The sequence below is a fragment of the Myotis myotis genome, unplaced genomic scaffold (genome assembly GCF_014108235.1).
Source record: "Myotis myotis isolate mMyoMyo1 unplaced genomic scaffold, mMyoMyo1.p scaffold_m19_p_2, whole genome shotgun sequence".
NCBI lineage: Eukaryota > Metazoa > Chordata > Mammalia > Chiroptera > Vespertilionidae > Myotis > Myotis myotis.
The window spans coordinates 69,760,734-69,786,992 of record NW_023416324.1 but is presented as its reverse complement, the minus strand read 5'-3'; the positions used below and the strand labels follow the sequence as shown (position 1 = coordinate 69,786,992).

At 43.4% G+C, this 26,259-nt stretch overlaps 2 protein-coding genes across 4 annotated transcripts in view; both read left to right on the top strand.

Annotated features, from left to right (window-relative positions):
• The window catches only part of TGFBR3 (transforming growth factor beta receptor 3), a 199,268-nt gene that overhangs the window by 17,656 nt on the left and 155,353 nt on the right, over nucleotides 1-26,259 (top strand). For all 3 annotated transcript variants that reach the window (XM_036351362.1, XM_036351361.1, XM_036351360.1), the window contains exon 2: nucleotides 8,991-9,166. In XM_036351362.1, coding sequence (XP_036207255.1) covers nucleotides 9,079-9,166 — 88 coding nt within the window. In that variant the 5' untranslated portion in view covers nucleotides 8,991-9,078. The remainder of the gene's footprint in view (nucleotides 1-8,990; nucleotides 9,167-26,259) is intronic.
• On the top strand, nucleotides 767-1,261 carry LOC118676836 (60S ribosomal protein L27a-like). Its single transcript, XM_036351369.1, has one exon. It carries the CDS (start codon nucleotides 782-784, stop codon nucleotides 1,226-1,228), a length of 447 nt encoding a protein of 148 aa, XP_036207262.1. The 5' UTR covers nucleotides 767-781; the 3' UTR covers nucleotides 1,229-1,261.

Here is a 26,259-nt window from a genome sequence, read left to right as displayed (position 1 = left end):
AAATAGTATTCCATTGTATAGATACACACATTTTCTTTATCTGTTCATCTGCTGATGGTTGCAGGTTGTTTCTATGTCTTGGTTATTGTAAATAATGCTGCAGTAAACATAGGGGTGTAGATATCTCTATAGCACAGTAATCTCATTCCCTTTGGACATATACCCAGAAGTGGAATTGCTGGATCATATTGTGGTTCTATTTTTAATTTTTTGAGGAACCTCCATACTGTTTCCCACAGTGCCCTGTACCAGGGAAATTTAAAAAAACCCAATGGGATTGCATCACTTTCTTGCTTAAATCCTTTCTTGAACCTTATTCCTTGTCCTTTTGGCTTTGCAGCCATGTTCCCTCCCCAACAGGGACCTGTAATGGCTCCTCTACCTATAATGTCATCCCTCAGCTGACCTTTTAACCCTTTTCTTATCTCTCAGTTAGCAGATCTTTTTTCTTTAGAGTTCTTATAGCATGCAGTTACATGTTTGTGATTGTTTATCCCATCTTTAAGCCCATGAGGACAAAGAACATGTCTCTTTGACCATTATATTCCCATTGCCTGGCATGGAGTAAGCAATAAATAAAGATTTGTTGAAAGAAGAAATGATGTGCAGGAAATTAAATATCTTGCCTTATGTAACAAATGGCGTTGCTTTTACTAGAATATAAGCTCCACGAGGGCAGGATTTTTGCCTCCTTTTTTTTCCATGTTATACTCCTGGCGTCTTCAGCGGTGCCTGGCTCAGTAAAAAATATTTGTTGAGCTCTTGCAACTCGGCCACCGACATGCCATCCAGACGGAGGAAGACCCAGAAACTTAGGGGCCATGTGAGCCATGGCCAAGGCCACATCGGCAAGCACAGGAAGCACCCGGGGGGCCGCGGTAATGCTGGCGGCCTGCATCATCACAGGATCAACTTTGACAAATATCACCCAGGCTACTTTGGGAAAGTTGGTACAAGGCATTACCACTTGAAGAGGAACCAGAGCTTCTGCCCAACTGTCAACCTTGATAAACTGTGGACCCTGGTCAGTGAGCAGACACGGGTAAATGCTGCCAAAAGCAAGACTGGAGCTGCTCCCATCATTGATGTGGTGCGATCGGGCTACTACAAGGTTCTGGGGAAGGGAAGGCTCCCAAAGCAGCCTATCATTGTGAAGGCCAGATTCTTCAGCAGAAGAGCTGAGGAGAAGATTAAGGGTGTTGGTGGGGCCTGTGTCCTGGTAGCTTGAAGCTACATGGAGGGAAGTTCATTAAAATGTCCAATACTTTAAAAAAATACATTCGTTGAAAATGTTTTAAAAAATATATTTTTATTGATTTCAGAGAGGAAGGGAGAGGGAGAGAGAGATAGAAACATCAATGATGAGAGAATCATTGATCGGCTGCCTCCTGTAATGCTCCACACTGGGGATCAAGCGCAACCCCGGGCATGTGCCCTGACCGTGAATTGAACTGTGATCTCCTGGTTCATAGGTTGATGCTCAACCACTGAGCTACGCTGGCCGGGCATATTTGTTGAATATTGATTGTGATTAGATGCGATTCCAGAGATTTCTTCTCCAAAGCCAGGATCTGTCCCCCTCTTGTGCCAACTCTAACTGAAAATGGGAATATGGAATTACCCAGTTTCTCTGTGTAGTAGAGAAACCCGAGAGTTGCTGTTGTGACTCAGTGAGGTGGCTTTGCTTTCTCTGTGTACAGGTCCTGAAGGGCATCCAAATGTCATCAGACAAACAACAGTATCTGTTCTACATCCTGTCCTACACCCCTTTTTACAGCTGCCAAGCTAGATATTGATGTCATCCATCCTGCCTCTTTTCTGAGTTCCCTGAATAACAGGTTGAATAGCCATCAGAACAGTTCCTCTACCTTTTTTAAGTAAAAAAAGCTTTTACTTAACCATTTGCAGACTTAAAAGTATATTTTTCCCCCCAAAATTTACTTAAATGGCAAACTAGAAACATTTTAATGATTTGTTGGAAAACCATTTTATGTTTAAGGTACGAGAAACTCCGGTATTATTTACTTTTTGACATTAGGGAGTGGTAATGTTTTTATTCCACTGGATAGGCCCCTGTCTTTAAGACCTTCAAATTTGTTGAATATTTTCCTGATGGGGGTCTGAACAGTTTTAGTGTTAAGATATAACAATGCATAGGTTTGTGCTTCATCTTGCCCTTTGGATTTTCAAAGAACTTGGAGTGCAGCATTACTAAGGATTGTTTATTTTTTTATAGCTGCTACCCACAGTCCTGAAGTCAAGCCAGTTTGTGATCAGCAATGATTTGTGCAGAGCGCATATGTCAGCCTGGAAATGCCAGTGTCTGATGGCAGCCAGGGCAGGCTTTTCCCTCTCATGGAAAAGCGTTCTGTTTTCAGAGGCTGAATATGGAGGGGGAGAAAGTAGTTCCTAGTGTGTGGCAACAGACCTGGACTGGGAGGTACAGTGCTGGTCATGGACAGACCCGGTTCCGAGTGCTGACTCTGCCGTATTGTTGTTGTTATTTTTTTCTGCCACATTATTTTGGGCAAGTGCTGGTCGTGAGGATTGGCTCCTCTTCAGTGACGTCATCTTGACCTCTTCCAACTTTAAAAGCTGTTCACATATGTTTAGCATGCTAATTCTTTCCATTGAGAACTTGATTGACTGTAAGTTCTGATTTTGAATAATCTCATGTATACTAGTATATAGCCAGTTGTGTTAGCCATCTAGGGGAAGTTAGTGATTTTTATTGCTGGCTTTTAGCTTGCTGCCAGACATCATTCTGCTATGTATTTCCTCTGAGATAGAATAAGATCTGCTCTTTTAAAAAACATCCTGGTCGACCCAGGGAATACTGTGCCCAACCAATTCCTTCTGAACATTGGTTTAACCCAGGATGGTTTTCAGGATGTGTTTGGGTAGGGTGTTTTAGCTACTCTTGGTCTTCACCCTATTGGGTCAGTAGGGAATGTGGGGACAGCATGCTCAGTTTAATGGTCTCAGATATAGACATAGAGGAACTTAAATTAGAAGAATAAGTATCACATTCATCTTAAAAAAAATTATCCAGCCCTGGTCCAGTGGGTCAGTTGGTTGGACCATCATCCTATATACAAAAGGTTGCCAGTTCCCTTCCCAGTCAGGGCACATACTTAGGTTTCAGGTTGGATCCCCATCTGGGTGCATGTGGGAGGCAATTGATCGATGTTTCTTTCTTTTTAAACATTTTTTTTTATTGATTTGAAAGAGAGAGAAACAGCAATTTGTTGTCCCACTTATTTATACATTTATTGGTTGCTTCTTGTATGTGCCCTAACCGGGCGGGGATCAAACCCACAACCTTGATGTGTCGGAACGACTCTAACCAACTGAGCTACCTGGCTAGGGCAATCTACCCATGTTTCTCTGTCTCATTGATGATGTTTCTTTCTCTCTCCTTTCCTCTCTCTCTAAAAACCAATAAAAACATATCCTCGGGTGAGGATTAAAAAAAAAATCCAGTAAGCACTCACTCAGAATGTTTTCCTGTTCAGTTGAGGTTATGAAAAGCTCTGGTTCCCTTTGATAGAACACATTTGAAATTCGGGCAAAATGACCGGACCCTAACTTGTTCTTTCAAGGTCTCAGAGTACCTGTTTGTATTTCTAAAGGAAGCGTGTCGTTCATAAAGTCCAGGAGATTCAGCGAGGGCAGGAAAACCAAGGTGGGGCGTCCTGCTCTCTGCACATTGCGTGTGATAGAACCTCACAGAAGAATGGGGAATTTGTATTTCCCTCGTTTTACTTCAAATCTATGACTTTTTGGGAGCCGTCGATCATCCAGCATTCTTCCAGGTGGGAAACCGACCCCTAAATTGTGTGCTAAGGCGTTGATGTGTGCACGTCTTGGCCAAAACTGGCGTTCCACCAAATGGGAATGACACACTTCCCTTTTTATTCTCTTCTGCCGTAGGATCCTGTCACCACATTGGGGAGATTAGACAAAAACTCCCCGCAGTTTATTTTCTTTTTGAATAAGTTATATTATGGAGGGACTTTTAAGCTAAAAGAGGAAAAGTTCCTTCTTTGTTAGAGGCAGCAGCGCGTAGTTTCAACTTGTCCTGGATTTCCTCGGAGATGTTTTAAGATCCGGTGTAAACTTGCTGTGGTTTGCCTTTGGGCATCCAAAACTGTTTAGCTTGGCTCTATTATATCTGTAATTGCTGCATTTTAATAATTGCCCAATATTCTTGTCAGCAATTTGCAGCCTATATTTTTAATAGAACCTTTTGCCTTTCTTTTCCACAGGTTTACTCAGACCTGGTTTAAGCCCCGGGATTAACGAGCACCAGCCCACAGACCCTCTGCAGCTGCGGGCAGGGGGTGACATGAGCTCATTAACTATTCCCTCAAGCCTCGTGCTGGCTATGGTTTATGTGTTCCATAAACATCCTCCGGGAAGCCATCTTCTGAGACCTCTTTATGGAGTTGTGCTTTATGAAAATTGCCTTTAGCATTTGTGTGTGTGTTTTTGTTGTTGTTTTTTAGAGAGCGTTTTTCTTAATCAGTTTAGTCAGGAAATCTAATTTGTTGATGGTAAAAAATAAGGACAAATTCTCTTCACTGTTGATGGTTTGTTAAGGTAACAGAAGAGACTTCCATTTCATCTGAGGTGATGTGGGGTTACAGCGACAGAAATGTTGGACTTCAGGGGATGATTGACATCGATTTCATGACCTCTAACTTTATGATGTAGTCAGTTTTCGAGACAGGTTCATTGTGGCACCGGTGATTTGTGCCTCAACTTAACTGGCAATTTTGTTCTTTTAGTGATTCCATTCTTTAGCTTATCTCCTTTTAGTGTCTGTTGAAATGTTTATTTTTCAATAAACAAAAGATTTGAACTGCTTGTACACTAGCTAAGAATTATATAAATAACCACATCCCAGCTGTTTTACTTTGTTGGCATAAATACCGGGTGGGGCAAAAGTAGGTTTGCAGTTGATCGTATGGAAAACAATATAATAATAAATAATAATACAAGACTAAACCTGTGTTTCACATACTCACAACTATAAACTTACTTTTGCCCACCCTGTATACCTCACAAAGAATGGCCAAATAGTGATATAATAGCTAATACTTATTGATTGCTTATTATGTGTTTGGTACTGTTCTGAGTATTAATATATGTTAATGTGCTGTGTGTGTGTGCACTAAATCTTCAAAATAACCCACAGGATAGGTTCATGTATCGAGAACTATCGGCCCAACTCAGCCCAACAGCACCTATTGGGTAGGTGACAGAGTGGACTCAAACCTAGGCAGGCTTTTAACTGCCATCCATGTTCTATTCATAGTAGGATTAAAAAAATGTTTTTATTGACTTTAGAGAAAGAGGAAGGGAGAGGGATAGGGAAATAGAAACATCCATGAGAAAGAAACATCAATCGGCTGCCTCCTGCACACCTCCGACTGGTGGTGCAGCCTGCAACTGGGCATGTGCCCTGACCGGGAATCGAACTGATGACCTCTTGGTGCCACTCAGCCACACCAGCTGGGCTCATAGGAGGCTTTTAATTACTATCATATACTAAGATTGAACCAAAGTGCCTCTTGCACATATAATTTAGTTTCAAGATGTGTCTAAGACATTCCTTTAGATATCAGAACTTTATTGTTATTTGCATAGGAAATACTTTCAAAACCCAAATGGTATAAAACTCAAATGGCAATTCAGTGAAAAGGCTCCTGTCCTTTCCCATCACTGCCCTTCAACTGTTTCAGTTGGTGGATTGGGACCAAGGCGGGTCTGCCCTGGGCAAGGTCTGGAAATAGGATTCTTTTTTTTTTTTTTAAATTGGCTTTTTAGAGAGAAAAGAAGGGAGAGGGACAGGGACAGGGAAAGAAACATCGATGTGTGAGAGAAAAACATTGATCGGTTGCCTCCTGTATGTGCCCTGACTGGGGATTGGACCCACATTCTGGATAAATGCCCTGACTGGGAATCAAACCAGTGACCCTTCAGTGCACAGGACAATACTCAACCAACTGAGCCACACCGGCCAGGGCTGGAAATAGGATTCTTACACGGTATTGCAGAAAATGCATTTCAAAGATACATGCATAGGGTATTTGAGGTGTGGTGGCAAGATTTATTGGAAGGGTACTTTTGGCGCTGTGCTTGGCCTGGGGCTTCTGTGGAGAGAGAACATGCTACCCGGAGCCTTTGTTAAACTTTGATTATATCTCCTTGGGTTTGGGAAGGGGTAAGCTTTCTTTCAAAGTAACCAGTCTCCATCCTAATTCTTCGAATCCCTTTCCTGGATTTGCTGGGTTCTGTGCTCTTATCCTATCCAATCCTCCCCCAGATTTTCCCAGGCTAGACTCTTCCCATTTATGATCCTCATTTTGGCTCCTATTGGGCATGCTTCAGTTTTGCTTCATCTGGCTCCTACTGCGCACGCAAAAGAGTTTCCCCTTTCCTGTTCATCCCTTCCCCTGGTAATCGGTGAACCAGCCTGGTTATTCCCCAGGGAGATCGGAAAGCAGGTCTTTCCTGCCTGCTGGGGAGTAAGTCCCTTTGGGAGAGAATGCTGCTGTCCCCTGGGGTGCCTGAAGCTGTAGCTTCCTGACCTAATCAGGCTTAGCCAGTGTAGCTCAACCCTTCCCTTTGTTAATACCTAACTAGCTACCCAGGCCAACACAACCACCCTATTTCTCTCCCTATTCTTCAGAGGAAATTAGCATTACTACTGTAAAGAGCCATTTTAAATATCTTTCTCTTAGCACTTAAAGCAGTGAACTAAGAACACTCAATTAGAAACTCATTTTACCATTGTCTTTATATTTTTGTTCTGTATCTTACAAGTGCCCAAACTGGCTTTGTCCCTGAAGGTAGCAAGCTGGTTCTGTGGTGCTATCTCCTGGGTGAAGGTGACAAGGCTGCAATCCCCAGCTATCTGAGATGGTTCCTGGAAACACCTTGATCTGGCCTTGCCCAGGGCTTCGATCAGGCAGGGTGTTTGTGCTTTTATCTAGGTTTTAGCTAACTTTTATTCTTGATGAGGAGAAATCATGTCCTTAAACCAGGGGTGGGGAACCTTTTTTCTGCCAAGGGCCATTTGGCTATTTGTAACATCATTTGCTTAATATAATTCACTTAATATACATTTATATTGCTACTAGAGGCCCGGTGCACAAAAATTTGTGCACTTGGGGGGGTGTCCCTCAGCCCGGCCTGTGCCCTCTCGCAGTCTGGGACCCCTTGGGGGATGTCCACCTGCTGGCTTAGGCCCGCTCCCTGGAGGAATCAGGCCTAAGCTGGCAGTCAGACATCCCTCTGGTAGCCCGGGAGCCCTCGGGGGATGTCCACTTGCCAGCGGGGAGCAGGCCTAAGCTGCAGTCGGACACCCTTAGCACTACTGAGGAGGCAGGAGAGGCTCCCACCACAACTTCTGTACTGGCAGCTGTCAACCTGGGTTGTGGCTGAGCATAGCTCCCCCTGTGGGAGCGCACTGACCACCAGGGGGCAGCTTCTGCATTGAGCGTCTGCCCCCTCGTGGTCAGTGTGTGTCATAGTGACCAGTCATTCCCAGCCGTTCTGCTGTTAGGATCAATTTGCATATTACCCTTTTATTATATAGGATGAGAAAAGCTCCTAGATTTATTGAATTTTGAGTCCTGCCTGTGGTTGCCTTGGCAGGGCCAGACCAAATGATTTCCTCACCCCTGTCTTAAACAATGCTTGGAGCATAGCAGGTGCTCAATAAATGTTTGTTGAATTGGACAGCTTTTGTGGGTTGTGGCAGGCTGAGGGATACAAGACTGGCCATTAACTGGAAATAACTAAATGAGGTAGTCTTTAGGGCCATAGGGAGGAGACTCAAGTTAAGCAAACTACCACAAAACTTGTCATTCAAGGTTCTATGGATTGGAAAATGTTCAAAAGGACCACTGGGCCCTCTAGTCCAGGAGCCAGGTAGTCGCAGATGGGGCTAAGAGACAGGGAAGACTTTTTTCCTGCTAGAAGGCTGGCAAACAGTTGAAATAAGAATCTTGCCTTTTAATGGTTCTTTATTTGGTTCTCTAAATTGATTCTAAACCTATTTTAATTTGATTCCTGCGATAACTATCATTTTAACATTAGATTGAGTCTCTAGTCAGAGCTATTTGTATTTTCTTCTTTTTAAAAAAGGTTTTTATTGATTTCCGAGAGAGAAAGGGAGAGGGAGAGAGATGAAAACATCAATGATGAGAGAGAATCATTGATCAGCTGCCTCCTGCATGCCTCCCTGACTGGGAATCAAACCATGACCTTCTGGTTCATGGGTTGATACTCGACCACTGAGCCACAATGGCCAAGCTGTGTCTTCTTGCTAGCACTAGGGAATTCATGAATCAAGTGTCACTGATTGCCTTAGTGCCACAATATAACTGGTATGTTATATCATAAGTGCACCTTGCTTTTCTTCTGTGGTCCTGACAATTTTGTAGGAAACTAAAGACTTAAAATGTCAATAGTCCTACCCAGTCCTACACTCTCAGTGGATAAGAGTGCCAGCCCTCACACTAAAGAAAAGGTCCCGGGTTTGATTCTGGTTAAGGACACATATCTCAGTTGCAGGCTCGATCCCTGGCCTTGGTTGGAGTGCATTTGGGAGGCAACTACTTGATGTGTCTCTCTCACATCAATGTTTCTCTCTCTCTGTCTCTTCCCTTCCCTTCCACTTTCTCTAAAAAAAAAAAAAGGAAAACTATCCTATCCTCGGGTGAGGGCTAACAACAACAACAACAAAAAATTAGAAAGAAATGTCAAAAGTAAATGTGGTTTTGCAAAAGTATTTTGCTATAAAAACCTTTAGTAAGTAATTATCACCCCCATCGCAGTTTGCTTGAGTGCTGTTTTGGCATCTTTTAAGGTAAATTTATCTTAGCCTCTTTAGAAGTTCTTCATTTCACCCTAATCTGTGTTTATGAAAAGGAGTTCCTGCATTAAGTTTTCTTCTTGAAATATGTTTATTTTTACAGACAACTTGACACTTGGAAAGAGGGATTTTAAGGCCACATCTGATTTGCAAAGATTTCAATCTGAAGAACTGCTGGCGGAGGTGACTGAATGGGACACGCTTCTGGAGAAATGAAAATGACTCCTCATCATGTGATTGCCATGTTTGCCCTAATGAGTTCCTGTTTAGCTACAGCAGGTAAGATGCATAATCTAAATTGCATTTTTATTATATTCTTTTGGATATATGTTTCCTCAGTTTAGGAAAATTTAGGACATGTGACATTTTGCAAAACTTGAGTATTTATGTTCTTCAGGGAAATAAAAAATTTGATTTCTATACAGACACGTAGTATATTTCCTGTTACATTTTGAAGGACTGGTGCTAGACATTCTAATGTCAGTGATTCGGATACCTAACTACCCTTCAGTGTTGAGGTGGGTAGAGAACCAATAAGCTAGGGGTTAATCCCATTTAATTTTATTACATGCATAGGTTACATTTACTTTCTTGTCCTAAATAGGAATTTGAAGAAGGCCTTCTTGTTCTTTTTTTAAAAAATATATATTTTTATTAATTTCAGAGTGGAAGGGAGAGGGAGAGAGAAACATCGGTGATGAGAATCATCGATTGGCTGCCTCCTGCATGCCCCGCCCTGGGGATCGAGCCTGCAACCTGGGCATGTGCCCTTGACCGAAATGAACCCATGACCCTTTGCGGGTCGACACTCTATCCACTGAGCCAAACCGGCCAGGGCCATTTTTGTTCTTTATTACAAAATAAATAGATCTTCTAGATGAAGGAGACACACTTGGCATAGGCTACTTAGAAGGCATTTAACTTTGTCTATTTCAGATATTTAAATCTTTAACTTTTTAAAAGGTATTGAAATTTACATCAGAGTATGAGATCAGAGATGAGAAGAAACAAATGTCTTGGTTGGAACCTTGTTGCTTAAATAAGAATATCAGATCCTCCATCCATATCAATGTCTTAGTGTTGGCAGTCAGGGTTACTTAACACACTTGAAGCTTAATCTGCTCTGTTTTGTTGTCATTTGCTTTGTGTCTGTTCTATAATGGACTACATAAAATGGTTTTGTTGAACCAGTTCTTGAAACTGGCTGGTATCAACACGAAACACATTGACTTGACAAATGATTAGCCGCTTGGTTTTGGCTATTGAATTCACATACAGTTGAGATGATAACAATGATAATTACCATTTATTGAGTGTGCACTACAGCCAGGCACTGGGCTAAACAACTATGGAATATAACAATGAATAGCATATTCTTATTTCGTGAGCTCAGTTAATCACAACTCTGAGGTAGGTTTGATTATTTTTCTCCTTTTACAGATGATGAAATGAGATATGGAGAGATTAGATAACTTGCACAGTGTCATGTAGCTGGGAAGTGGAGGAGCCAAGTTTTACATCTATGCTCTTAACCTCTGTGCTATAGTGAAGAAGCCAGACCACCAACTAGGGCTCCAGTAGACTCAGACTAGTAGTCATATACTAGCAGTGGCACAGACTGAGTAAAAGCCAGTTTCCAGAACTTGGTTTATGAGATTGGAAAGCAGGATGTCTTCCTCGTTGCAAATATCTTGAGAGAGAGTTGCTAGTTTTTTTTTTAATGGCAGCATGTGAATTTGAACTGCCCTTTCTCTCTGTCAGCGGTTTCATTTTGTCTCATGATTGAAGAGTTATTTGCCTTTTAGCCTGTGCATTAAAACTGATCTTGATTAAAATCTCATTGAAAAGTAGTAGTAGAGAGAGGGAAATGGCTTGATGGAAAATGTGCTGTTTTGATGACAAGATGTATAATCAAACCTAATGGGTTTGAGGCAGAATTTTCTGCTTTCATTGACACTGGGGACAGATGGGAAAACATAACTGAAGAGGGTACCTCATAGTAAAGTAGTGAGTTTGATGTATTTGATAGTGAATCAGTTTTGCCCAAGACCCTCCTTCCTCTTTCAAGCCATGGTAAATACTTTTTTGAGTTGTATATGCAATCAAAGCTTTGCTGAGGTGTACAGTAAAATTGAAGGTGCAGTAGAATTACAGATTCTGTAACAACATGAGTCAACTGATCAGCAGTACAGAAGTAGAGATGCCTTTTGAACAGCCTGAGAATGAAGAAGAGAGAAATGTTCTGTAGGTACTGATACCCAGTAGCTCTCTGCATAGGCCTACTAAAGGCCTACTAGGTGGGTAGTAGGCCTTTTTTACATGCATACTTTACATGCATACTTAATTTCAGAGTGGAAGGGAGAGGGAGAGAGAAAGGGAAGCATACTTTACAAAATGCTTTTTGGGACATTGTAGATGAGTTGAACATCCAGGAGACAGTAGTAATGATAATAATACTGAATATTTACAGAGTGATTAACTGATTACTGTGTGCCAGGCCCTGTTCAAAGTGTTATCTCAATTTCATTCTCATAACTGCCTTAGAAAGCGTGGGCACTTTGTTTATCCACATTTACAGATGAGGAAACTGAAGCGCAGACAGGCGCGGTAACTTCCTCCAGGTCACACATCCAAGTGGCAGATTTAACGATAAACCTACTTAGTCTAGGTCTGTGGATTGAGCCTTTCAGTCTCACTGCTAGAGGGAGTAATCATCAGAAGGGTGTTTGTTGAAAAGGAATGACAATGGGTTTGCTCTGTGCCATCTAGTAAATCAGTGACTGAGTCCCTGCTAAGTGTAAAGTACTAGCCGCTAGATAACACATGTAAGATTCATCCCTTTGTTACATGGCATATAAAGTACAACCCTATAGCTAAATGATCCATGAATGATGAATGCCCAGTAAAAGCCACAAGACCTCTGAGGGGTCAGGAGGGGAAGCCCTGCTGGGTTGGAGCAGCTGGGGACGGCTGTGTGGAAGCGCTAGGTGTGAGTCTGCTTTGCAGGTCAGGCAGAATCTAAAAAGAGGGAGGCATCAGGTTGACCACATGGGAGGGCGTGGCTAGCACAGAACATGGCACTAGGTGCTTGATGCTTTTTAAAGAATGGGCGACCAGGAGAACTGGTGTGGCAATGTAGCAAGAGGTCTGTTTGGAAGGAAGGAGGGGACTAGATTGTATAGGACCTCAAATGTCAGAGTGAGGCTTGTGGATATCATTTTGAGGCTTGGATTCTCTCTTCTTCCATTCCTCGTAGCCAAAGGCAAACACTGTTAATCTGAGAATTCAAACTGTGGGCTTACAAAGTGAGGCTGAGAACACGGCCTTTTTAGCTTCAAAGACAAGAGTGCCTGGCACATAGGCTGCCATTTACCAAGGGCTTGTTCTCTGCCAGCTCATTTATTTTGTCATTATAAGATAAACTATGAAGTGGGTATCAGTTTTATTATCATTATCTGCATTTTACAGACAAGTAAAATGAGGCTCAACATGGGTAATAATGTGTATAAAGTCCCAGAGCTGGGACTTGAACCCTGGCAGTTGGCTCTCAAGTCCGGCCCATCAGCCACTCCAGCGCAGCCACCGTGGAGGAGAACCTGCCTGAGGAATGAGGGAACCTCTGGGTTTGATTGAGGAGCCCCAGTGAGACATCCTGGAACCAAGATTAAACTCCCCTTTGGCCCCAGAAGAGACATATGCAAGTCATCAGAACCGAAGGCACACCAAGTAATGGGCCTTCTGTACTTGCATTCTTACTCCCCTGACATGGCCATGGAGCTCTGTTGCAGGGTTCTTGGCAGCAGAAGGGTGAAGGCTGTAAAAGGCCTCCTTTAGATTCGTGCCCGGGACGGGATGGAGCGCAGCGCATAAAATGAGCTCAGGTTAGAAGAGGAGGAGGCTGCTTTTCCATCCGCATGGATTGGCCTGGGCTTTTCCTTCTCTGCTTGAGGCTGAGGGTGAAGGAGGCAGGGGGCAGCAGGACACATCCCAGCGTCACTGGTTGCTTTGACAACATTCACACTTCCCTCCCTCCCTCGTTCCTCGGTTATTGCACAGTATTGTGGGGCGGGAGGGCCACACTCGCGAACAGGAGCTGCGTAGGGACCAGAAGGCCTCCTGATTCGAAACTACCTTAGGTTTTGGCACCTTACCTTCGATCCTGTCATCTCTCTTAAGAAAAGTGGGAAGTTTAAAAAATAAATGCTTGCTCTGATGGGTTTAAGGCTCACTGCGTTTTCACTTCAAAAACTGTTGTGCTACACATCTTTAAAAAATATTAACTGCTGCCTCCGAGGCTTGCCAGTTTCGTAGGGCTGTGATCCCAGGAACCTTAATAACGAGAAAAAGAGGCACAGACAGAATTCAGGGAAATTGGTTTGGGTGGAAGGGATGGACTTGTCTGCACTGCACTGGCCTCTTGTGCCAGGTGGAAGGGGTGCCGCTGAGGTGAGCTCTGCAGAAACGGGCTTGGCCTCGGTGCCCGCGGTGTTGATGGGTGGCTGTTTCCCTCACTCCACTGTTCCACTGGGTGCAGACGCATCCTTTTGGAGGCTTGCCCACAACGTGCACACACATTTCTATTGAGTGAGCACATGTCTTCTTATCTCTCCTAGATGTACCTGGAATTCCAGGTATAGTCCACAGGAAAATAGAGACGTTTTTAGTTGGAGCTGTTTTCCTGCTAAGAAAGCTCTGAACTGTTTGTGTCCATGGGGCAGCAAGTAGAGATGCCAGCTGGCTAATACTTGGTTTAGAAGGGGACAAGCCGGCAGCCTCAGGGGAGGCTAAGCTAATAACAGCACCGACATTCATCACTTTATTGTGCTTCATAGATGTTGCGATTTTTAAAAAAAATATATTTTTATTGATTTCACAGAGGAAGGGAGAGGGAGAGAGAGATAGAAGCATCAACGATGAAAGAGACTCATCGATTGGCTGCCTCCTGCACGCCCCCTACTGGGGACTGAGCCTGCAACCTGGGCATGTGCCCTGACTGGGAATCGAACCAGTACTTCCTGGTTCATAGGTCGACGCTCAACCACTGAGCCATGCTGGCCGGGCAATGTTGCTTTTTTTACATATTGAAGACAAGTCGCTCTATTGCGGTGGTCTGGAGCCCAGCCTGTAATATCTCTGAGGTATGCCTGCAATATCATTTTATATTTATAGTTTCCAAAACACTCTTATACCTAGTATTTCATTTTATTCTCATAGCAGTCCCTGGGGTAGGCAGGTATTGTTTTTTTTTTCATTTCTAGAAAGAACATAATGAGACTTAGGGAAAGCAATTTAGAAAGATGGTTCAACTCGCGGTCAAACCAGAACTCAACACACTTCTGCAGACGGGCTGTCCTGACTGACAGGTCTGCTGGCCTTAGTACCTCTGGGAGCAGCACCCACCAGGACCCAGGGGCACCTTACACGTATCGATTCATTTAATCCTCACAGAAACCCAGCGAGGTAGGCATTTATCATTATCACTGTTCTTGTCATTGTTACCACTGCCACCACTCCCACTACTGTTATTAGACTTATTTTACCATTGAGAGACCTGAGGCTTAGAGAAGAAAGATGTAATATATAATGAGAGAAATCAATTTTTTAAACAGTTGAAGTGGTTATTTATGGACAGTCATAAAACTAGTCACTGGCAGGGTGGAAGCAACTGCGGAGCTCATACTTTTTCTATTACGCTCCCCAAAGGAGCTGGCGTTCTTTCTCTTGGACTCGAGATTAACAGCCTGGTTCTGCCATAGTTTCTTCCTTCTGCCAATTGAGTAATCAGAGGCTGCAACTCATAATGGCAGGACGGGTGTGTGTGGTGGGGGGAGTGCGGGTGGGGGCCGCCACCAGGGAATGGAAAGGACAGAGGAGGGACAGGCTTGGAGGTTCAAAGCAAATTCCACAAGGCCTTCTCTTGCCAACCCCTCAATCCCTGGGCACAGCTAGTTGATTTGGCTTGTGATTATTATTGACTAGAGGCCCGGTGCGCAAAAATTTGTGCACTCGGGCGGGGATGGAAGGGGGGTCCCTCAGCTCGGCCTGTGCCCTCTCGCAGTCTGGGACCCCTCAGGGGATGACCACTTGCTGGCTTAGGCCCGCTCCCCAGGGGATTGGGCCTAAGATGGCAATCAGACATCCCTCTGGCAGCCCGGCAGCCCTCGGGGGATGTCCACTTGCCAGCGGGGAGCAGGCCTAAACTGCAGTTGGACATCCTTAGCGCTGCTGAGGAGGCAGGAGAAGCTCCCACCACCACCGCTGTACTGGCAGCCATCAGCCTGGCTTGTGGCTGAGCAGAGCTCCTCCATGTGAGAGCACCCTGACCACCAGAGGGCAGCTCCTGCATTGAGCGTCTGCCCCCGGTGGTCAGTGTGTGTCATAGTGACCAGTCATTCCCAGTCCTTCTGCTGTTAGGGTCAGTTTGCATATTACCCTTTTACTATGTAGGATAGAGGCCTGATGCACAAGGTGGGGGCCAGCTGGTTTGCCCTGAAGAGTGTCCCGGATCAGGGTGGGGGTCCCGCTTGGGTGCCTGGCCAGCCTGGGTGAGGGGATGATGGCTGTTTGCAGCTGGTCACACCCCCTTCAGGGTGGGGGTCCTCACTGGGGTTCCTGGCCAGTCTGGGTGAGGGGCTGAGGGCTGTTTTCAGGCTGGTGGGTGACTGAAGCTCCCAACCTCTCCTTTTTTTCTTTTTCTTTTTTTTTTTCTGGGTTTTATTTACCTTCTATGGCTGTCACTGGAACTGAGAGCCGGCTTTAGCTCTGAGGTTCGGCTCCAGCTCTGAGACCTCGGCTGCTGAAAGCAGGTATCTGGGTTTGTTTGGCTTCTATAATTGAAACACTGTTTCTTAGAGTGCAGCTCAGAGGCCGGCAGTGGCAGGTGGGGAACCTTGGCTTCCTCCATCGCCGGGGCAACCAAGCCTCCTGTTCGCTTCAGCTGCCTGGCTGCAGGCCGCCATCTTGGTTGGCAGTTAATTTGCATATCGCCCTGATTAGCCAATGGGAAGTGTGTCGGAGGTATGGTTAATTACCATGTTTGTCTAGTATTAGATAGAATTTTAGATGGTGATTATAACCACTTTTGTGTTTAATTACACTTTTGGATGCTCAGGGAAAAGTTAAATCAATTGTAATGCCAGCTATCACCACAGTGCCTACTTTCTATTTATTTTAAAGAGCGAAAAACTACATTAAAAAAATCCAAAATAGGCCCTGTTTGGGTAGCTCAGTTGGTTAGAGCCTCATCCCAATATGCCAAGGTTGTGGGTTTGGTCTCTAGTCAGGGAACATACAAGAAGCAACCAAAGAATGAATGCATAAATAAGTGGAACAACAAATCGATGTTTCTCTCTCTCTGTCTATTTATGTCTTTGTCATTATCTTTATCTCTTCTTCTCTCAAACCAATAAATTAAAAAACAAAAAACAAGCCCAGAGTAGATAGAGTGGCCTGCATTTTAAGTCGTGTTTTCCTTGGGAACACCCAAGCATGATGAAATCCCTTCCCGTTTATGCTTTTGCACAGAAACAGTAAACACACGCACACATACACCACACCACAGCACACCACAGCACACCACAGCACACCACACACAGAGTTGGGGCAGTTAGCACTAGTCAAGAACAAGATCAGTTTATTTCTCAAAGATTCCCTTACCCTGGATGCATACGCCCGTGAGCGTAATAATATATCTAATTAAAGCCCCGCCCCCTTTTTCATTTGCAAAGAGAGTTTACTAACATATAGTTGGGTAACCAGATGTGCATACCAAGAACGTAAGATACATATATTTGCGTTCAGACAAATCAGCAGGTTTCTCTCTCCTTTGTGTCCTTATCCTAGACTGTATAATTGCCACCCTGCTTTCTAGATTCCTGATTTAATTCATGACACTGATGTTGGTCTGTGTTATAAATACTGATCAATATTTTCATCAGGACAGAGCTGTATGTGCCCACACAGCTGATTAATTGCTCAGAGCTTATACCTTCACACATTGTACGTGTGTGTGTGTGTGTGTGTGTGTGTGTGTGTGTATAAATTAGGCTTTTTTACAGCTAGTTTGCTTTGATAACTAATTCCTTATACTCTGAGGTCACCTTGAATCATTGCTAGAACTCCAAGCTCCTGGAGCTGGTGTTTGGAAGTGTTGCAGGAGCCGGGAGTGTCCTGGAAAGTGTTCCAATGTGAGGCCCTCCCTCAGGCCCGCCCTGCACATGGGCATTGGGGCATCGAGGGGCTTCCCCTTGGGAGATTGGCCTGGCCTGCTCTGCAGCCATGCGAGCCACTGCCTTTCCTTTAAAACCTCCTCTGCCAGAGTGGCCTGGAAAGATTTACCCTGAAGTCCAATATAGTTACATTTTTGTTCTCCGAGAGGAGACTGCAGATCAGGTGGAATTCTAGAGGGCTAAACAATGCACTGCTCTCAGAGTGTCCCTTCCAAGGAGGAGGCAGCAGGTGCTCCGAGGACCGAGGCCCAGCTCCGCTCCTGCCCTATCCTGCCAACTTTTAGAAATCTTACAAAAAAAAAAAAAAAAAAAAAAAAAAAAGCCTAGAGTGGAATGTAGAAAATCTTACTGCTTTCAAAGGGAAATGTTGCTTTTTCCCCCCCCCTTAAAGTTATTCTCTCTGTTGTCAATGAAGGGACCCGTATAGTAATAAGTGGTAGTCACGGCAAAAGGAAAAAATTCTAATAAAACTGCTTTAGGTTCTTTGTGTTGCTTTGCTTTATTCTCACGTGCCTGGATAACAGTCCTGGCCTAGACATAGACTAGAGCAGGGGCCCTCAAACTACGGCCCGCGGGCCACATGCAAATACAAATATTGTATTTGTTCCCGTTTTGTTTTTTTACTTCAAAATAAGATATGTGCAGTGTGTATAGGAATTTGTTCATAGTTTTTTTTTTTTTTTAAACTATAGTCCGGCCCTCCAACGGTCTGAGGGACAGTGAACTGGCCCCCTGTTTAAAAAGTTTGAGGACCCCTGGACTAGAGCCTTCAGGAATAACACCTCCCTCCCTCCCTCCCTCCCTCCCTCCCTCCCTCCCTCCCTCCCTCCCTTCCTCTCTCCCTTCCTTCCCTCCCTCCCCTCCTGTCCCAACCTAAAAGATGCTCAGGTAGCAGAGGCCTCAGGGGAGAGCAGAGCATCAGCTCCAGGAGGTGGCCCTGCTCTGTCATTTCCATTGGTGATGCCACCAACTGCTGCAGCACTTTGCCACGACCATCTTTTCCGGTGGGACGCCTCTGTGCGTGCCAACATTATTGTTTCATTGCTGCATGTGAAGCAGAAGGCCAATCAGCTCCTATCCTCCCCTTTCTTTGAGTTAGAGGAAAGAACCATTTATCATTTCACCATTGCTTTCAACTTTTAAATAACTGCTGTTTAGATGAGGACCTGTAGTCTGGTCAGCAAACTTGGAGAGCCTCCCAAGTCTCAGGTGCTTTGTTAGCTTCTGAGTCACAGAACGGGGAGACTTTGGAGTTAGTGCAAACAATGAGTTTTCCACTTTCTATAACATGGTTAAGTCTCCTAAAGTGGTAATTGATTGGTTTATTCAACAGGCATCTATTGAGCATTCTAGACATTATCCTCCTCGCCCCTCCCAGTGTTGGAGATAAAGCATTGATCAAAGCAGACAACAATCCTTGTCCTCATGAAGCTTACATGTTAGTGGGGAGAAACAGACCAGAAACAAACAAAAATTATGGAAATCTTACCAGGTTCAATGGAGAAAAAGCGAAGGGGCTGGGAATTATTAGTGGGGGAGAACGCCGTGGAAAGTGAGGTGCTTAGGGACATCCTCACTGGGAAGATGCTTATAGCAGGTTTGAGCAAAGCTCGGAAGGAGGTGAGGTGAGTAGGGATCTGGGGGAATGAGCATCTCAGGCAGAAGGAAACGTGCAAAGGTCCTTAGGTGACAGTTTACCTGAAGTGCTCAAGGGACAGGTGGCTGCTGGTGCGGAGGGTCAGAGTTAATTGGGGATGCGTGTGTGGGGCTGCGCAAAGCCTCGTAGCCATTGGGAGGTTTTGACTCTGATATGGAGCCACTGGGGGCTTGAGCAGTGGAACGATATGATTTGAAGGATGTTTTACGAGGATCACTCTGGCTGCTGTGTTGAAAATAGACTGCTGGGTGAGGGTGCATTTGGGGATACTGGTTTGTGGTTATTGTAATAATTGAGGCAAGATTATGGTGACCTTCACTGTGCTTTTTAAAAATTGCTTTAGCCTGTTTTCGGTTATACTGATTGTCTTATTGTCAATTCCTTTATTATTCAATGACCTCTCATTAAAGTATTTTATAGCTTAAAAAAAAAAAAAGATTATGGTGAGCAGGAGCAGAAATTAGAAGGAAGGACCTATGGGAGGGATATAGTTATGAAATTAATAATGATTTTTAAATTTTCTTTCAATTTGCTCATTTTGGGGAGGAAAGATGATAAGGGTATATCAGTGGAACACTGTGTCATAACGTAATAGTAAAGATAAGTACTTCTATGTAACAGTAAAAGCTGTATCTTGAAACACAGAACAGTCCCTTAAAACATTTAAAGAAAAACTCTTTGCATTGTGAATGACTGTTCTTGAAAAATCATTGCCTTAAAAGCCTGGGCCCTCTTTACACCTTATTCTCCTGATTTTGGTCTCATTCTTGTCATTCCCCAGGTGGCCTGTTTTACAGGGTAATGGATTTTGAGGTTCTTACCACCTTTGGCAAAGGTGCTTCCCATAGACAAACTAGTTTTTCAGAGAAATACAGTTAATCTAAGTTTCTGTAGTATATAAATGTATTGTTTATAAACTCATTTTTTACTAATTAAACTACATATTAAGTATGAGCAAGGAGCTTGATACATATAGCACATTTTTTTCTGTAAAGAAAATAATCACTTTAAAATGTTTTATAATATGGATCTCCAAATTGGTTTTGCCTGAGGGTGAGGTATACCCACCTTGCTTTTGGAATTGGAAGCTATAAACAGACATTGGACCTGTGCTTTCTGAAGTCTAATGTGCATGCGAATATTGGGGATCTTGTTAACATGCAGAGTCTGTTTAGTAGGCCTCAATGGGACACAGATTCTACATTTTTTGTTCTTGTTGTTAATCCTCACCTGAGGATATTTTCCCATTGGTTTTTAGAGAGACTGGAAGGGAGGGGGAGAGACAGAGAGAGAGAAACATCCGTGTGAGACACATCGATTGGCTGCTTCCCACAAGCACCCTGACCGGGGCTGGGGATGGAGCCTACAACCAAGGTTGTGCCTTTGACCAGAATCAAACCAGCGACCCTTCAGTCCACCAGTTGACTCTCTATCCACTGAGCCAAACTGGCTAGGGCAGACTATATTTTTTAACAGGCCCGTCTGATGTTGATGCTACGTTTGACAGCGTAGATCAGTCTTTTTTCTTAATGCACAAATTGTAACACAGACCCGGCAAACACCCAGAAAATTCTTACTGTCATAATTTAATACTCTTAGGTATTAAATTAAGGGAGCTTGGCTTTAGCATGCCTTTGAATGGCTATCTTGAAAACCTTCCAGTCAGAGGGATCCATGTGTTGATGAGGAACTTGGTTTGAGGGAGTGAGTTCCACAGATGCTTTCAGCTCTCCAGCGGTAAGTGTGGCACACCTGCAGAAACCAGGCGTGTCTTTATTATTTACTAGCTGGGGCTACACCTTGGCGTAATCATCACAGTTGCTAAGGAAGGAATTCTCCCCTAGTTCTTTCTTTTATGTGCCTCTTTTGCCTTTTCCCATTTCTTTTTATACGTTTTTTTTTAAAAAAAATTGATTTTAGAGAGAGGAAAGGAGAAAGAGAGAAGAGAGAGAGAGAGGGAGAGAGAGATGAGTCAGTTGCCTCCCATACATACCCCGACTGGGGATCTAACCCACAACCTGAATATATATACTCTGACTAGGAATCTAACCCACAACCTTTTGGTGTATGGGACAATGTTCCAACCAACCGACCCACACTGGCCAGGGCTGCCTGTTCTCATTTCTTGCCTTGTGACTTAGTAGACCAAGGTAGGAGACTTGTGTTGGTTTAGTGAGCATGAGGACGTTGGTACATGCAGCTGTGGCTGAGGAGACTAGGTAATGAGGGGTGGTACCAGCTGACTGGGTAAAAGTGAGGTAGGCTAACAAGGGTGTTATAAAAAGGTAATGTTTAGTGAGGCACAACTCGTTTCTGCTGGAGCTGTTCTAGTTTGTAACTCTGGCTTCCCCACTGATCCCCACTTTGTTCTTATAATCAGAGTCCAGGCTAGAACTTAAAAAAAAATTTTTTTTTCAGAAGGGAAAAATATTCCCTCAGTTGTTACTAATATTCATTAAATGCCCTGACACAGTATTTATTAAAAATTGAGGTAAGACACTGAGAAGATTTAACCCCTGGGCCTGCAAAGTTGTCTTTTAACATAACATTTATTTATTTTTGCCACTGAGTAGTGTATAAGGCTTTCTGATGTGCTTTCTCAAACCTCATCACTGGCATGGGGGGTGCTGAGGAGGGGCAGTGAGCAACCTAAGTGCCGCCCTGGAGTTTGCCACAAGCCCCAGGTGGTGGTGGTTCTGTTTTTGAAATTGCACCAGAAAAGTCCAGAGGAATGCAACAACATTTTTACTTCTTGCCCCCTGCTAGCTTTTGCCTAGGCCTCCTAAAGATGTGTTTATCTTGCTAGCCATGCATGTGGAGCGGTCTGGAATTCTGTGTGGCATTAGATAGTGAAAAAAATAGAAAGATTTCCCACATGACTAAGGTTATGGGAGTGGGAAATCTTAGATTATGCAGGACTCTGAAAGAAGGGAATTTGGGGATGAGATTCATTTCAATATTTAGTTTTTAAAAACAACTGTACATTAAAAAATATTTTTTAAACCAATATCTTTGGGGATGGAAATATGGACTAGAAGCAATATCAAACTTTTAAGTATTAAGAATTTCTACTCGTTAGAAGAAAAAAATGTCTTCAGGGTGAACGAATAGTTTCAATCTCAAGAGCCTGATAATTATATAATTTGAGAGCAGGGTCTGGCATATTATGGAGGACCTGACCCAGCAGCCCCCCATCTTCCTCACCCGGTGGCCTGCAGGAATGGCTTCACTGTCACTCGCAGGGGCTCCGCCTGGCCCTCTCGGGTGCCCGGGGAGTCTGTGCTCTTTGCCACGTTTAATTAGCTCTGGAAATATGCTATCAAAGGCTGTCTGGCAGTGTTTCATTAATGGTACCCGATGTATTCAAAAGCTCTAATTAATTGTTTTAGATTATTTGCAAAACCCGTGCTGAAAAACCTAATGCCTGTAGGAGAAAGTTGGCAGAGCGGCTGTTCAGAGATTAGCCCGGACATTACGGACTCAATTGCCTTTTGGAGTTGAGCCAAGAGGGGGTTGTTTTTCCTTTTGGAGAAGTGCTAGTGGCCATACTGTTCCCTACATTTCCAGTTTACTGCTCCAGGCGCTTGGCTCATGGAGCTCCTGTGGCCTTGCAGCGCTGGGGCATCTTCTGGTTTTGTGTTTTTGTTTTGTGAGAGAAACACAACTACTTAACATTCATTAACTAAATAAATACTCCCCAAGGGCCTCTTCTTAGAGAGAGGAAAGGCAGCCCTAGTTTGTTATGAAACAATTCAGGTTTTAAGTGTTAAATGTTCAAAGGCACCAGGAACGGGCCTTAAACTGTTTTTTTTTCTTCTTCTTCTTCTTCTTTAAATAAAACAAGTCAGATTCCTCATTTCCTCTGTTTAGCTGGCCCAGGGCAGCAAAATGCTACTGCATTTGGAAAACAGGGTTCAAAATATCTCAATTTGAAGTCAAGTGCATGCCAGTTTAAGTTCAGGGTATACTGTAGGTATGGAGAAGTTGCTAACCCTTAAAGATGGAAGCAAGCCTGGCCAGGCATGGCTTAGTGGTTGAGCGTCGACCTATGAACCAGAAGGTCAAGGTTCTATTCCTGGTCAGGATACATGCCCGGGTTGCGGGCTCGATTCCCAGTAGGAGGCATGCAGGAGGCAGCCAATCAATGATTCTCTCTCATCATTGATGTTTCTTTCTCTCCCTCTTCCTTCCTCTCTGAAATCAATAAAAATGTATTAAAAAACAAGAGATGGAAGTGATTTGAGGCTTGTTGAGCCAAATGCCAGTTCTGGCGACTCTGAGAGCAGATACAGATAAAAGTAGAGAACAGTATTCTAGACTCACCTCAGAGCCAATCGGGTGTTATATAAGGGAGCTGTTTTCTAATTAGTGTTTAGCTCGGATTTCCATCCAGAAATCTTCCAAACCTGGGCCTGGCCCTGCCTCCTACTGGCAGGCCTCAGCCTTTTCCCGTCCTTCCGAGCTGGAGCAGCCCATGCGTAAGTAGTTACGCACAAACCCCAGGGCCAATTTGTACCTTATTAACATGATTCAGGAGAAAAGAATTCTAATGAAAAATTTCAGAGGACTGTGTTCAGCTATTTCATTATATTGTCAGATCTTCCTGAACTCAAGGAAGGCCCAACAAAGTCTATTATTTCTGTTTATTACTCAGCTTGGAATCTGTTGGGAAAAGCCTGCGTGAAAAACCTCAGGAGAGTATGTGCTGGTTGAGGCGTTTATTCCTAAGTGCACAGTGGCCTCTGTTCACTCTCTGTGAGCCTGGCTATCCTGATTCCCTGGACAACCTGCCTCCTCCTCACCAGCAGGCCTGGAGTGGTAACTTTGGACGATTAACCCTTTCTGCCGACGGTCCCCAGGACACTTGATGGAGTGGATAGGTGTGCCGATCTAAGAGCTGCGAGGGACCATGAAAGATATTTTTACAGTTGGGAATAAAGCCTTTGTTCCAATAAATAACTATGATTTTTTTCACTGCTTTATTTTATTCAGTCTTATTACTCTTTTATTTTAGAGAGTAATTTTGTGCTATAGTGTCAAGTACTTACTGGCATATCCCAGTGTTCCAACAAATAGTTAAATTAATGACTTTAAAGAGTGATTTCCTTAAAAAATGTAAAATAAAATTAAGGGTTACCCTAAAACAACCATGGTTACTTACATTAAATATATTTGAGTGGGAGAGAGCGGGGTTAGGCTTGCCATTGATAGAAGGAAAAGTGTACAGAATCTGTAGTGTGCCATATTTCTTTGGTTATCCATGAACATAGTATACTTCCATTTATTTTGGCTTTCTTTCAGCACTGCTTTTGTAGTTTTCTGTAGTTATTTGAAGACTATAGAATGTCCAGGTATTCATCATGACTGTCTATTTTATAAGAATTAGGTTTGAGAGTATCTAGTTTAGAGTTAAAATTCTCTATCCTTCAAACTACTCTTTATTAATAATAATGAAAACTAATACTCCCTCTGACCATCTGGAGAGTGAACTCAGTCACAGATAATTAAGGCGACTTGCTAAAGTGCGTTATTGGCCTGGTTGGGTTTGCTCTAAGTTGTAGGAAGTCAGAGCTCAGTGTGAAATATTTTCTTTAGTTGAGGCTCAGACTGGTGCTGCTGAGCATAGTGTATCCATAGCATTTCTTCCTTTACACTAAAGTTCAGAGTTAGGGGCAGTGTCAGAAACCAAAGATTGTAAGTTGTGCCCATTTTACTCAGTTTTTAAAGTTGCAAAGTCTATTATTTAGGCCTATTGTTGGTGCAAAAATAGGTCTGATCCTGAAATACAACTGTGTTAGACTCTACCAATAAGACAGACTCTATCAGTGCCTGGTTCCTTTATTTTCTATAAGTTCTGCTCAGCGTGGTGCATTGGTAAGTACCAGAGTGGTACAATGGGACTGATGAAATTGGGAGGAGGTTGCGAATAAAAAGCTCTCTTCTTATTCTCTTGTTTTGAAGATTTGAGTTTGAGTCCCATGTTTATGATCTTCAGAGCTTCTGTTTCCTTATCTATAAAATACTGCTAAAAATACGTATTCTGTTGGTTGTTGAAAGACTAAAATACATGTAAAGCAGCCAGCAGTTGATGGCGCATAGTGGGTTTTCCAAAAGTTAATCATTATTTAGAGATCCACACAATTTAGGGAAAAAACAACAACAGCTAGAACAAATTTGTGATGGGCAGAATGAGTTTGCTGTTTAGCTGTGTGCTTTCAACAGAGAAAAGCCAGGTCAGGGCATTTCTTTGGGAAATGACTATTTTCTGTTAGCTGCGCAAGGGCTCAGGTGGCTTTGAAATGAGCAATAGCTGAAGGGTTAAGTCTAGAGCCAGATAACTTGACCTTTAGCTGGAAATTGGAAGATGAGCAAGACATATGTAGTGGCTCTGAGGATTGGGGCTCGGGGAGACAGGAAAACCCAGAAACAAGGGAGTGAGACCACCTATCGGTAATTTTTCTCATCTGTATGGTACCTCTGGGCTCAGTTCCACCCGACCATCCTATTTAAATTTGTAATCCCTCTCAATCCCTGGTATTCCCATTCCTTTCTTTAAGAAAAAATATTTTTATTGCTTTCAGAGAGGAAGGGAGAGAGAGAAACATCAATGATGAGAGAGACTCATTGATTGGCTGCCTTCTGCATGCCACCCCCCCATCCCACTGGGGACTGAACCCACAACCCTGGCATGTGCCCTTGACTGGAATTGAACCCGGACCTTTCAGTCCACAGGCTGACGCTCTATCCACTGAGCCAAACCAGTTAGGGCCCCATTCCTTTTTATCTTGATCTAGTTCTTGTCCTCTGAGCACTCATCACCTTAAAACATGTTTACAGTTTACTTATTATGCTTATTATTCATCTCCCCCACTAACATATAAGTTCCATGAAAAGATAAGTCAGTTTGCGCTGGTGCAGCTTTTTCCACCAATAGGGTATCCCCCGCAAATGTATATACACACTTTGAATAATTTTAAAGGCAGTGTTTATTAAAATACACTTTCAAAATTGAGCTATCAACTGTTAAAACATGCATACATTTTTGGGGGGACGCCCTGTATATAAAAATTCTCAAGTAGGGGAGTTTCTACGTCTTCTTTGTCCCTCTTTGAATGTGTCCTTTGAGGGAGAGAGTGGGGCCAGTTGACTGATAAATCCCCAGTCCATAGCACATAGTGGGTGCTTACTATTTATTTGAATAAACCAACTATAACGCTGTCTCATTTATAAAGTACAAGATAGAGAAACACTTTGCTAAAATAAGAAAATTGAATGTTAATGTACTCAGTGCTGGGGGAAAGAGGCAGTGTTGGGATGAGGGCTACCCCATAAAGACTGGGTGAGGGGTCACTGTCTTTTCAGATTCTTAGATAAAACCGCCTGTGACAGTTGATTTAAAGACAGGTAATGGATCTATCACTCAATTGTTATGAGTCTTTGACAACAAGCTATTGCTTCTTGGAAAACATTATATGAAGTTTAGCATA

Excerpts from the sequence above, each read along its gene's own strand:
- LOC118676836 (XM_036351369.1), top strand. The coding sequence starts at position 782 with ATGCCATCCAGACGGAGGAAGACCCAGAAACTTAGGGGCCATGTGAGC.